The sequence below is a fragment of the Podarcis gaigeae genome (genome assembly GCF_964106915.1).
Source record: "Podarcis gaigeae genome assembly, chromosome: 3".
Lineage (NCBI taxonomy): Eukaryota > Metazoa > Chordata > Lepidosauria > Squamata > Lacertidae > Podarcis > Podarcis gaigeae.
Window position 1 is genome coordinate 18,978,498 of NC_139680.1, and position 13,000 is coordinate 18,991,497.

The window sequence follows — 13,000 nt, forward strand, 5'->3', positions numbered from 1 at the left end:
AAGTATCCAAATATCAGAGACACAGAGCCTTTATTAGGAACGCTCTAGTCTACTTCCTCTCTTGCGTCAGTTTATATTTGTGCAATTCATTTTTCCCACCTCAGGGTATGAACACATATTCACACACAGTTAGGTTTGCCATACGTCTGGAATTTCCTAGACATGTCCGGGATTTAATTCCGGCAGGGAGTTTGGAAAATCGTCAAAATATCTAGGAGGTTGTTGCCTGAAAAAAGCTAAATGACTTTTGGGTCCTGACTCTTCTAGAAATATGGCAACCCTAACTTAGTGAACAATAAGTAGTGCATGTAGGGTCCCTGTGGGAAAATCAAAACTTGCTATTCAGATAAAAAAGCATTTGTTTATTTTAAGGACCTGTAATAGAGAATAAGGGACAACTATATTAAGATAAGAACTCGCGTTGAATCAATGAACCATGGGCTAAGTCGCTTTCACAGTGACAAACAAATTTCCTGTTTTTTAATGTATTGTATACATTCCCACGGAGCTACATAGAAAAGAAGAGAAAACTTTTCCAGAGTATGCTGATCTTTATTAAAATGAAAGGTTGCAAGATGTAAATTACATTAACATGTCATAGGCAAATAATGTCAGGGGCTTTTAACCTTCCACTGTACATTGTGTTTCATCCACATAGTAGTGATATTTGAGCAAGTCCATTCTGCTGATATATTTTGAGTCCTTCTGGATTAAAAAATGAAGTTTAAAGGGGCATGAATGTCATTTAGAGCAGCTTGTCCCACTGGACATATATGTCTCTAAAGTAAAGGTAAAGGTACCCCTGCCCGTACGGGCCAGTCGTGACCGACTCTGGGGTTGCGCACCCATCTCGTTTAAGAGGCCGGGGGCCAGCGCTGTCTGAAGACACTTCCGGGTCATGTGACCAGCGTGACGAAGCTGCTCTGGTGAGCCGGCACCAGCGCAGCACACGGAAACACCGTTTACCTTCCCACTATAAAGCGGTACCTATTTATCTACTTGCACTTAAGAGTGCTTTCGAACTGCTAGGTGGGCAGGAGCTGGGACCGAAAGACGGGAGCTCACCCCACCGTGGGGATTCGAACCGCCGACCATGCGATCGGCAAGCCCTAGGTGCTGAGGTTTTACCCACAGCGCCACCCGCGTCCCATATATGTCTCTAAGGGCAAAGAAATACCATTTAAATGGAAATCAGAGATAGGAGATAGCATTTATATTCTACTTTGCCAGATGCAAAAAAGTTTTTACAATGCACCATACCAGCCACAACTCTTTATATGGCTTTCTCTGTACCTATAAATGGTTGGATATGAGAGGGGCAGATTTAGTTTTAACCACCACATTTAAATATAGTTGTAGAAATATGCACCGCACAGTGCATATGACTATAAAAACAACAACATTGATTTTTATGCAGAATGAACTTTCTTTGATTAGACACAATTATGTGCATTACACAAGTGGCGTCACTACACATATTTGCACTTTTTTTTTTTAACCACAAAGCAACTCCTTTGAAAGAAAAGCTTGCAAAGTGCAATAGAAAGGAATTGTTTTTAATTGCAGCCAGTTCTTCAGCTCTAGACATGTTCTGCACCATACTGGTATGCTTCTAATTTCTTGGACAGATCATCTAGTGGTCAACCGTTAAGGAACATATCACATGGTTGCAGATCAGATTTTGCAGAGATGTTTGCCACACAAGGAAGCACACGAAACAGCAATGCATCCACCACTGAAAAGATCTCAAAAGAAAGGATATGTTTTGTAGATATTGCCTCAAGGTATGAAGTGGCCAGCTTGTGAAATTTAGCAAGTGATTCACATTTACAGGCCTCTTCCGTTGTCGTAGAAGGAAGATGGCTTCTTGCTATTCCTGAGGAGAGAATGAACCATATGCTTTCGGTTATCTACGTATTAACAATATTTGTTACCCACTCTTCATTACCACGGGACGCGGGTGGCGCTGTCGGTTAAACCACAGAGTCTAGGGCTTGCCAATCAGATGGTCGGCGGTTTGAATCCCCACAACGGGATGAGCTCCCGTTGCTCGGTCCCTGCTCCTGCCAACCTAGCAGTTCGAAAGCACGTCAAAGTGCAAGTAGATAAATAGGTACTGCTCTGGCAGGAAGGTTAACGGCGTTTCCGTGCACTGCTTTGGTTCACCAGAAGCGGCTTAGTCATGCTGGCCACATGACCTGGAAGCTGTACGCTGGCTCCCTCGGCCAATAAAGCGAGATAAGCGCCGCAACCCCAGAGTCAGTCATGACAGGACCTAATGGTCAGGGGTCCCTTTACCTTTACCTTCATTGCCACAAGCAATCTCAGAGCAGGGTACAATAAATAAAACATTAGTATCTAAACCAGTGGTTCCCAATTAGCTGAGTACTGTGGACGCCCTGTTTTTTAAAAGGCCGAGTCATGGACCCCCTTACTTTTGAAAATGTTGACATCTCTGTTGTAGTTTTTGCTGTGTGAATGGTGCCACTATGCCCTCCAGCATGTCCCAGGACAAAACTGGGGTGTGTGTCTTCTGGGCTGGACTCCCATGTGAGTCACATGACCCATGGGAGAGCACAGCTCCCCAAAAGGGGATGTCCTGGACAGAAAACCATTAAATGTCTCCATGATAGAAGATGTCATGACAGCATAGCTTTCCTCCACAGTACATCTCTCTTCAAGGGAAAGCGTCGTCCTGTCATGCAGCTGTTACACACCACACATTTAAAAACACATTTCCACACACCCCAAAGAATCCTGGGAACTGTAGTTTGTTCGGATGCTGTGTCGGGTGAACTACAGATCCTAGGATTCTTGAGGGGTGGGTGCCTTAAATGCATGGCATGTACGCAGCCAAGGGGAGAGAGACCATTCCCAAGAAAAATGGCAGCAAGCCCACTAAGAATGCAGTTTCTCAAGCAAACTGAAATATGTACTGGGGGGAAAGAAGCAACACTATGCTTTTCCTTCCTGATGTATCGGCCAGATTCTTACTTGAGCATGTTTTCTTATCTGCATTCAAGGTGAATCCTTCATAGCACTCACAACGATGGGAACTGCCACTGGGAACACAGATTTGTTGGCAGTTGTGGGTTCCAGGAGCACAGACGTCCAAAGCTGAAGAATGAACTATTTTTAAAAAAGAGAGAATTGCGATAAATAGGCTTGCACCCTCCCTTTCTCATTAAATATATGCTGAATGAGCTGCCATATCTTTACTTGAACAGGTCTTCTTGTCCGGATTCAAGGTGTGCCCTTCAAAGCAGTCGCAGCGCCAAGAGTCACCGCTGGCGACACAGATCTGTTCGCAGTCATGGTCTCCAGTTGTGCAAACATCCTTTTCTCTAGCTAGGGAGGGAGTTGAGATATACCGTGTAACTTGGTCTTCACAAAGACACATTTACTCATTTAGCACATCCATATCCTGCCTTTCCATCAAGAGGGCTCAAAGTGGCCTGATCTGGTACAACCATTATATATACAGTGGACACTCGGGTTGTGAACGTGATCCGTGCAAGATGCACGTTCGCAAGCCGCAGCGGTGCGCCTGTGCACACGTGGGTTGCGATTCAGTGCTTCTGCGCACACGCAGGTTGCAATTCGGCATTCTGCACATGTGCAAAACACAATTTAGCACTTCTGCGCATGCGCAACTGCTGAAATCCAGAAGTAACCCATTCTGGTACTTCCAGGTTTTGGTGGTCTGCAACCTGAAAAAACCTGAAGCTTCTGTAACCTGAGGTATGACTGTATATATATAGAGAGAGAGAGAGAGAGAAAGTTCTTAGTTTATAAATACTTTTGTAACTGAGGGGAAAACAAGACATGCTAATTGAAAAATGATTCGAATCACCCTCTTGGGGTATTTAGAGAGAGCGGATGTGACAGAATAGCTAGGTTTGTCACCTGAGACATGGGGAACTCTCCAACTCAAACTGTACTTTAGCCATGACATGGAAAGGTATAACTAAAGCTTTGGGGATGCTATTCCCTCAGAGCCCTCCTTCACCATCAATATGGGAATAAATAATAATGACCTAGATTACAAGATAGTTTTGAAGAACAATAAGATTATTCAACTGCAAATAAGAAATCACATTGCTGAACGCTTCTAAACCAAAAAAACCCCACAAAACCTCCCATCACGAAATGTGCTGGCTAATGAAGCTGCCAGATTCTTACGTGAGCAAGTCCTCTTGTCTTGATTCAAGACGTAGCCTTCAAAGCACTCACAATGCCAGGAGCCATCGCTACTCACACAGATTTGCTCACAATTGTGAGTCCCAGGTACACAGCTCTCCCCACCTAGGACAGATGAGGAACTACATTAATAATTCAATACTAAACTTTCAAAATAAATAAATAATAAGGCCCTCAGAAAATGTATTACGTGAAGGAGCCTCCAGATTCTTCCTTGAGCAAGTTCTTTTATCCGGATTCAAGGTGTACCCTTCATAACACTCACAATGCCAGGAGCCATTACTACTCAAACAGATTTGCTCACAGTTGTGTGTTCCAGCTACACAGTTCTCTTCACCTAGGTTGGATAAGGAACTATATCAGTAACTAAATAATAATTTAAAAAAAAACAACAAATCTTTTTATAGCATGTTACCTGAGGGAGCCTCCAACTCTTTCCTTGAGCAAGTTCTCTTGTCTGGATTCAAAATGTACCCTTCATAGCACTCACAGTGCCAGGAGCCATCGCTACTCACACACAATTGCTCACAGTCGTGGCTTCCAGGTGCACAACCTTCTCCAGCTAGGACAGATAATTAAGAATTACATTAATAACTAAGTTATAAATTACTTTTTTAAATAAAACAAATCTCACAAAACATGTTACCTGAAGATGCCTCCAACTCCTTCCTTGAGCAAGTTCTCATGTCCGGATTCAAAGTGTACCCTTCATAGCACTCACAGTGCCAGGAGCCATCTGTACTCACACACAATTGCTCACAGTCATGGCTTTCAGATGCACAACCCTCTCCACCTAGGGCAGATGTTAAGGTCTAACATTAATAATTGAATAATAAATGGATAAATTACTTAGAAAACAGAAGAAATCTCACAAAATATGTTACCTGAGGGAACCTCCAGCTCCTTCCTTGAGCAAGTTCTCTTGTCCGGATTCAAGGTGTACCCTTCATAGCATTCACAACGCCAGGATCCATCTGTACTTACACACAATTGCTCACAGTCATGGCTTCCAGATGCACAACCCTCTCCACCTAGGGCAGATGTTAAGGAATTACATTAATAGTTGTACCTTGGAAACCCGAACGTGTTGGTACTTGGACGTTTTGGCTCTCAAACAGTGCAAACCCGGAAGTGAGTGCTCCGGTTTGCGAACGTCCTTTGGAACTCAAACGTCTGATGGTGCTTCTGCAGCTTCGGATTGGCTGCATAAGCTTCCTGCAGCCAATAGGAAACCACACTTTGTTTTCCAAACGTTTTGGAAATCGAACAGACTTCCGGAACGGATTCCATTTTACTTCCAAGGTATCACTGTAATAGTTGAACACTAAATGGATAAATTACACAGAAAACAAAATACCGTATTCTTCGCTCTATAAGTCGCACCAGACCATAAGACACAACTAATTTTTTGGAGGAGGAAAACAAGAAAGAAAATATTCTGAATCTCAGAAGCCAGAACAACAAGAGGGATCACTGTGCAGCGAAAGCAGCGATCCCTCTTGCTGTTCTGGCTTCTGGGATAGCTGCACAGCCTGCATTCGCACACACATTTCCCCTTACTTTTTAGGAGGGGAAAAATGAGTCTAATAGAGCAAAAAAAACCGGTAAATCTCACAAAATGTGTTACCTGAAGAAGCGTCCAACTCCTTCCTTGAGCAAGTTCTCTTGTCTGAATTCAAGGTGTACCCTTCATAACATTCACAGCGCCAGGAGCCATCGCTACTCACACACAATTGCTCACAGTCATGGCTTCCAGATGCACAACCCTCTCCACCTAGGATGGACGTTAAGGAATTACATTAATACAGTGGTACCTCAGTTTACAGACGCTTCAGGTTACAGACTCCGCTAACCCAGAAATAGTACCTCGGGTTAAGAACTTTGCTTTAGGATGAGAACAAAAACGCATGGCGGTAGCGGGTGGCCCCATTAGCTAAAGTTGTACCTCAGGTTAAAAACAGTTTCAGGTTAAGAACAGAGCTCCAGAACGAATTAAGTTCTTAAGCCGAGGTACCACTGTAGTTGAATAATAAATGGATAAATTACTTAGAAAATAGAAGACATCTCACAAAATATGTTACCTGAAGAAGTTTCCAACTCTTTCCTTGAGCAAGTTCTCTTATCTGGATTCAAGGTGTAACCTTCATAACATTCACAGCGCCAGGAGCCATCGCTACTCACGCAAAGTTGCTCACAGTTGTGGATCTCAGGCTCACAGGTCTCCCGACCTAGGAGAGGCATTAAGGAACTACTTTAATAACACAATAATAAATTGATAAAAAGCCAAATCTCAACATAACATGTGTTACCTGAGGGAACCTCCAACTCCTTCCTTGAGCAAGTTTTTCTGTCCGGATTCAAAATGTACCCTTCATAGCACTCACAACGCAAGGAGCCATCTGTACTCACACACAATTGCTCACAGTCGTGGCTTCCAGATGAACAACTCTCTCCACCTTGGACAGATGTTAAGGAATTACATTAATAGTTGGATAATAAATGGATAAGTTACTTAGGAAAAAAAGAAATCTCACAAAATGTGTTACCTGAGGAAGCTTCCAACTCCTTCTTTGAGCAAGTTCTCTTGTCCGGATTCAAGGTGTATCCTTCATAGCATTTACAGTGCCAGGAGCCATTGCTACTCACACAAAGCTGCTCACAGTTGTGGGTCCCAGGCCCGCAGGTCTCCCGACCTACGAGATATATTAAGGTACTACATTAATGCCTAATTAATAAATTAGGAAAGAACAAATCTTCTCTCAGCATGTGTTACCTGAAGGATCCTCCTGATCCTTCCTTGAGCAAGTTAATTAATAGTTGAATAAAGAATTGCTAAATTGCTTAGAAAACAAAATAAATTTCATGAAATGTGATACCTGAGGGGGCCTCCAACTCCTTCCTTGAGCAAGTCCTCTTGTCTTGATTCAAGGTGTACCCTTCATAACATTCACAGTGCCAGGAGCCATCGCTACTCACACACAATTGCTCACAGTCATGGCTTCCAGATGCACAACCCTCTCCACCTAGGATGGATGTTAAGGAATTACATTAATACAGTGGTACCTCGGGTTACAGACGCTTCAGGTTACAGACTCCGCTAACCCAGAAATAGTACCTCGGGTTAAGAACTTTGCGTCAGGATGAGAACAGAAATCACACGGCGGCAGCGGGTGGCCCCATTAGCTAAAGTTGTACCTTAGGTTAAAAACATTTTCAGGTTAAGAACACAGCTCCAGAAAAAAATTAAGTTCTTAACCCGAGGTACCACTGTAGTTGAATAATAAATGGATAAATTACTTAGAAAACAGAAGAAATCAGTGTGGCAATCATAGAAAACTTAGAGAAGATGATACATAGATGGTATATAACACCAGAGAAACTAAACAAGATGTATAAGACTGGAAATAAGGCCTGCTGGAAATGCAAAACAAAAGAAGGCAACTTTATACATATGTGGTGGACATGTGAGGAAATAAAAAAATTTTGGGATACGATATATAATGAGTTAAAAAAAATATTTAGATACACGTTCCCTAAAAAACCAGAGGCCTTCTTATTAGGTATTATTGGGGAGGAAATTAGGAAGGAAGATAAAATCTTATTTCAATATTCAACAGCAGCGGCCAGAATGTTAATTGCCCAAAACTGGAAAAGTACAAATATACCAACGGTGAGGGAGTGGCAAACGAAACTATACGACTTTGTCGAATTGGCAAAAATGACGCAGAGAATCAGAAACCAAAAGAATACAAAGTTGAATAATGATTGGACTAAATTCATGGCATATATAGAAGGCAATTATAGAAACCTACCAACTACAGCAGGTATATTATAAAACTTCCGATGTATAAACTAATAACCAATATCAGCTGAAAAAACAAAATCTTTAAAACTAGGAGTCCGAAATCAGGAGGGAAGGAAGTCAGATAGTGAATGTTATGTATTAGTTTAATTTTTATTCATTCCTTTTTTTGACTTGCCCCCCCCCCCTTTTTTCTCTTTGGTGTTGGTGCATTTTTGTTTTTTTATTTAATGTTTATATGCTATTTTCTTCTTTGTGTATGTGATGAATGAAACCTAATAAAAAGAATTTAAAAAAAAAAGAAAACAGAAGAAATCTCAAAAAATATGTTACCTGAAGAAGTTTCCAACTCTTTCCTTGAGCAAGTTCTCTTATCTGGATTCAAGGTGTAACCTTCATAACATTCACAGCGCCAGGAGCCATCGCTACTCACGCAAAGTTGCTCACAGTTGTGGATCCCAGGCTCACAGGTCTCCCGACCTAGGAGAGGCATTAAGGAACTACATTAATAACACAATAATAAATTGATAAAAAGCCAAATCTCAACATAACATGTGTTACCTGAGGGAACCTCCAACTCCTTCCTTGAGCAAGTTCTCTTGTCCGGATTCAAGGTGTACCCTTCATAGCATTCACAATGCCAGGAGCCATCTGTACTCACACACAATTGCTCACAGTTGTCGCTTCCAGATGCACAACCTTCTCCAGATAGGACAGATTATAAGGAATTATATTAACAACTAAATTATAAATTACTTTTTTTAAAAAAAAAATCTCCTCACAAAACATGTTACCTGAAGGTGCCTCCAACTCCTTCTTTGAGCAAGTTCTCTTGTCCGGATTCAAGGTGTACCCTTCATAACATTCACAGTGCCAGGAGCCATCGCTACTCACACAAAGTTGCTCACAATTGTGGATCCCAGGCTCACAGGTCTCCCGACCTAGGGGAGGCATTAAGGAACTACTTTAATAACTAAATAATAAATCAATAAAAATCCTAATTTCCTCATAAAATGTGTTACCTGAGGGAGCCTCCAACTCCTTCCTTGAGCAAGTTCTCCTGTCTGGATTCAGTGTGTACCCTTCATAGCACTCGCAGCGCCAGGATCCATCAGTACTCACACACATTTGGTCACAGTTGTGGCTTCCAGATGCACAACCCTCTCCACCTAGGGCAGATGTTAAGGAATTGCATTAATAGTTGAATAATAAATGGATAAATTACTTAGAAGAAATCTCACAAAGTATGTTACCTGAAGAAGCTTCCAACTTCTTCCTTGAGCAAGTTCTCTTGTCCGGATTCAAGGTGTACCCTTCATAGCATTCACAACGCCAGGAGCCATCGCTACTCACACAAAGTTGCTCACAATTGTGGGTCCCAAGGGCACAAACATCCACAGCTAGGGAAGGAGTATACAGAAGAATTATGTCCGCTGGTGCCACAGAAAATATTTAATGCTCTGTGATCAAATAACACGTATTAAGCATTTCCTGGCTGAGATGGCACAACTGTCTCATAGAGAGACACAGTTCAGTTTTTATGTGGGGAATTTATTTATTTTAAACATTTGTATACTGCTGTATCATGAAAAGATATATCAAAGCAATTTACATCAATAAAGCCATATAATACATTAAAAAGGGGGGGGGGAAACAGATTTACCTAACACACCTTGGATCCTGAATGCCCTGAAACTCAGCCATTTTGGCTCCCAAACACCGCAAACCCAGAAGTGATTATTCTAGTTTGCAAATGTTCCTTTGGAACCCGAATGTCCGACGGGGCTTCCACAGCTTCTGATTGGCTGCAGGAGTTTCCTGCAGCCAATCAGAAGCCGCGCTTTGGTTTTCAAACGTTTTTGAGGTTGATCGGACATCTGGACTGGATTCCGTTCGACTTCCAAGGTACGATTGCATATCCTTATCCTAGCAGCAGAAACAAAAGGGAGTAATCACCATGTAGTGATTATCTTACCACAGAACGTTTTTCGAAATTTGGAAGCCAGCTTTTCTATCACACCGTAGGTCTCCACATAAGAAACGTGCTCACTGACCGGCTCACTCACTATCAGCTGCAAGAACTCCATATCTGCTCGGTCAACCCCAACGGCATAAATCTCGATTCCAGAGGCTCGAGCCTTGTAAGCCACCTCATGCACCTGATCCTGAGGTCGGCCATCGGTCACTATAATGACCACCTTAGGGACGTCATGGGAAGAGTCCCTTGCCCCTCCGTCTCTGGTGAAAACTTCGTTGATGGCTGTCTGGATGGCCAAGCCAGTCATAGTCCCCACAGATAATGGATGGATGTGATAGATGGCATTCTTCATGGACGCTTTGTCAAAGTACTTCTGAAGATTGAATTCAATCTTGACTGTGCTGGCATAGTTGACCACTGCAACACGAGTCGCTCTTTCCCCCACATCCAAGGCTTCAATCAGCTTGGCCAAGAAGGTTTTCACTTTTTCAAACTCCTGAGGCCGGACACTGCGGGAGCTGTCTATTATAAATACAAGGTCTATGGGGCGACTCCGGCATATAGCCTCTGCAAGACAATTGAAGCACAATATTCCAAATTAAGTGGCTGGACTTAAAAGAGACTTTGACAAACTACTCCTGATTTTTTCTTTTCTTTTACAAGTTGGACTCCAGTGTGGTACAAATGGAAAATCGAGAAATCTGCCTGCCTGGGATAGCAATGTGTAGTACAAAATGGTGCAGTTTTAGGCCTGCTCAGAAGTACATTTAAGAAAAATATAGAAGAGTTTAATAGGGCTTACTCCCCTCAGGTGAGTATAGATTTGCAGTCAAGACTTTAATAATTTTATCACTGTGAAAGGATTGAGAATATCAGTGCTTTTTTAAAAAAAATGATTTCTACACTAATGGTCATCACAACAGGCTTGACACAACTGGAATAGTGTGTTTTCAGATAAGTGTTTATTGTGGGATTGGAACTCCTCACACATGCAAGTTTTTCCGATGTCCTGCCACCCCCATTTAATATGAAGTTACCAATTCTGGAGAAAATCTGAAAGCAGGACACACACACAAACATGTCGCCAATGACCCATTTGTGATACTTCAACAACTTCTTTGCAGTTTAAGCCCCTTTCTGGAGATTCAACCATGGTAGCAAGTCAGGGAGAATATTTAACATTTGTGCAGCTTTTACAGCTTCTTCAAATTCTCTATCCTCTCTCCACCCCCACCCTGCCTGCCTTATTTTTGATTGCTGCAGCTTAGCCGCATGGCTCTAACAAGCCTCTCTTGAGTTCCTATATACTAATGATTTGGGAACTTCCACCACTTTACAACTAAGCCAAGTTATACTGCCTGTGCAACTTTTCCGAGGGATGTACGGAATAGCACATGAACCCTTGGAAGGGTTCGTAAGTAAACCAATTTTTAACTCAACTAACGTGGAGTCTTCTTCTATGCTAGGGGAAGAGGGAAGTTTTGGAACTCACAAGGGCATAATTAAAAGTTCTAACAACCTATTTTTCAATGCATATTTATAATATATATATTTATATTACTACTTGGCTTTTCTCTAAAGCATCCTGGTATCCTCCAGGTGCTTTGGGTGACAACTTCCATCATCCCTGATCATTTGTCATGCTGGCTATGGGCTTGTGAGAGCTGTAGTCCACAACATCTCGGCTACAGCGTTGAGAAAGTCTAGCCTAAAAGTTTCCCAATGTATCATCAGGAATTCTCATCAATCCAATATGGTTGTTGAGTGTTTATGATAGAATGCCTGCCATCATCACATCTCTTGTCAATAAAAAAAGATACACCAAAACAATTTGTGTCCCACCTGCAGACCACCTGCCAGAAAAAAAGGAGATTGTGTTGGTCCTGAGTGGGGTAACTGTGCCCCTGAAGGACCAGGTGCGCAGCCTGGGAGTCATTTTGGACTCACAGCTGTCCATGGAGGCACAGGTCAAATCTGTGTCCAGGGCAGCTGTTTACCAGCTCCATCTGGTACACAGGCTGAGACCCTACCTGCCTGCAGACTGTCTCACTAGAGTGGTGCATTTTCTGGTTATCTCCTGCTTGGACTACTGCAATGTGCTCTATGTAGGGCTATCTTTGACCCAGAAACTACAATTAATCCAGAATGCGGCAGCTAGACTGGTGACTGGGAGCAGCCGCCGGGACCACATAACACCAGTCCTGAAAGACCTACATTGTCTCCCAGTACATTTCCGAGCACAATTCAGTATTGGTGCTGACCTTTAAAGCCCTAAATGGCCTCAGCCCAGTATACCTGAAGGAGCATCTCCACCCCCACCGTTCAGCCCAGACACTGAGGTTCAGCTCCTATTATTATTATTATTATTATTATTATTATTATTATTATTATTTACTGAATATTTGGGAATGCAAGACATGGAGCATATAGCCAACACCTAGAAAATATGCCTGACCTTTAGCATTTCTCCAGACCCTCTGCCCATAGCACAGAAGCTAAATTACCTGTAGAGGAGACTGTTGAAGAACCCTCGATATCTCCGTAGGGTTCATCAGCCCTTGCTGCAGCTTTTCCGCCAAATGTCTTGCCTTGCAGTGGAAGGGAGCGCAAACCTACCCGAACTGAGCGCTTAGGAAACCTGTACCGGACCCCTAAAACAGCAGGCAGTAGCAGGAAAAGGCAAGCGCCAGGCGTCTTGAGTAGCCAGAGCATTTCAGCTGCTTTGGTTTGAACACCAGCTCCTCTACCTCCCTGATACTGTCTGTGAGCTTTTCCTTGAGACAGGTTTTATTTTATTTTTTAAGTTCCTGGCCAGAGAGCAAGTGTGTGGCGGGCAAGGAGAAAGCACAGTCAGTTCACTCCACCCTTGAGTTTCTTCCGTTGAGTCACCCACGTTCCCTCAGTAACCTTCTCAGTAATCACAGTGTTAAAGACTCATCAGAAGGGGAAAATCAAAGCCAGGTACTTCGCTTCATCAATCAAGTGCTTCAGCTGTCAGGATTTGGGCTGGCCAACTTCAA

At 42.7% G+C, this 13,000-nt stretch overlaps 1 protein-coding gene and 1 long non-coding RNA gene across 2 annotated transcripts in view; one reads left to right on the forward strand and one right to left on the reverse strand.

Annotated features, from left to right (window-relative positions):
* The window catches only part of LOC310840870, an 18,763-nt gene extending 15,553 nt beyond the window's left edge, over positions 1–3,210 (forward strand). Inside the window, exon 2 of the long non-coding RNA XR_014562226.1 lies at positions 3,024–3,210. This is a non-coding gene — a long non-coding RNA (uncharacterized lncRNA). The remainder of the gene's footprint in view (positions 1–3,023) is intronic.
* MATN3 (matrilin 3) lies at positions 1,640–12,798 on the reverse strand. The gene is made up of 11 exons (XM_083730257.1): positions 12,485–12,798; positions 9,978–10,547; positions 6,747–6,893; positions 6,282–6,428; positions 5,085–5,231; positions 4,847–4,993; positions 4,616–4,762; positions 4,391–4,537; positions 4,183–4,305; positions 2,995–3,129; positions 1,640–1,876 (listed from the first exon to the last, which is right to left on the reverse strand). The coding sequence occupies exons 1-11, from the start codon at positions 12,690–12,692 to the stop codon at positions 1,641–1,643; spliced, it is 2,154 nt and encodes a 717-aa protein (XP_083586383.1). The 5' UTR covers positions 12,693–12,798; the 3' UTR covers position 1,640.
* Positions 12,799–13,000: the final 202 nt, after the last annotated feature.

Bases quoted from the DNA above. Each gene is read 5' to 3' on its own strand.
- MATN3 (XM_083730257.1), bottom strand. From the start codon at position 12,692: ATGCTCTGGCTACTCAAGACGCCTGGCGCTTGCCTTTTCCTGCTACTG. The intron at 6,894-9,977 runs GTAAGATAATCA...TATATCTCGTAG, and splicing joins ATTTCGAAAAACGTTCTGTG to GTCGGGAGACCTGCGGGCCT. The intron at 1,877-2,994 runs GTAAGAATCTGG...TTCTCTCCTCAG, and splicing joins AGATAAGAAAACATGCTCAA to GAATAGCAAGAAGCCATCTT.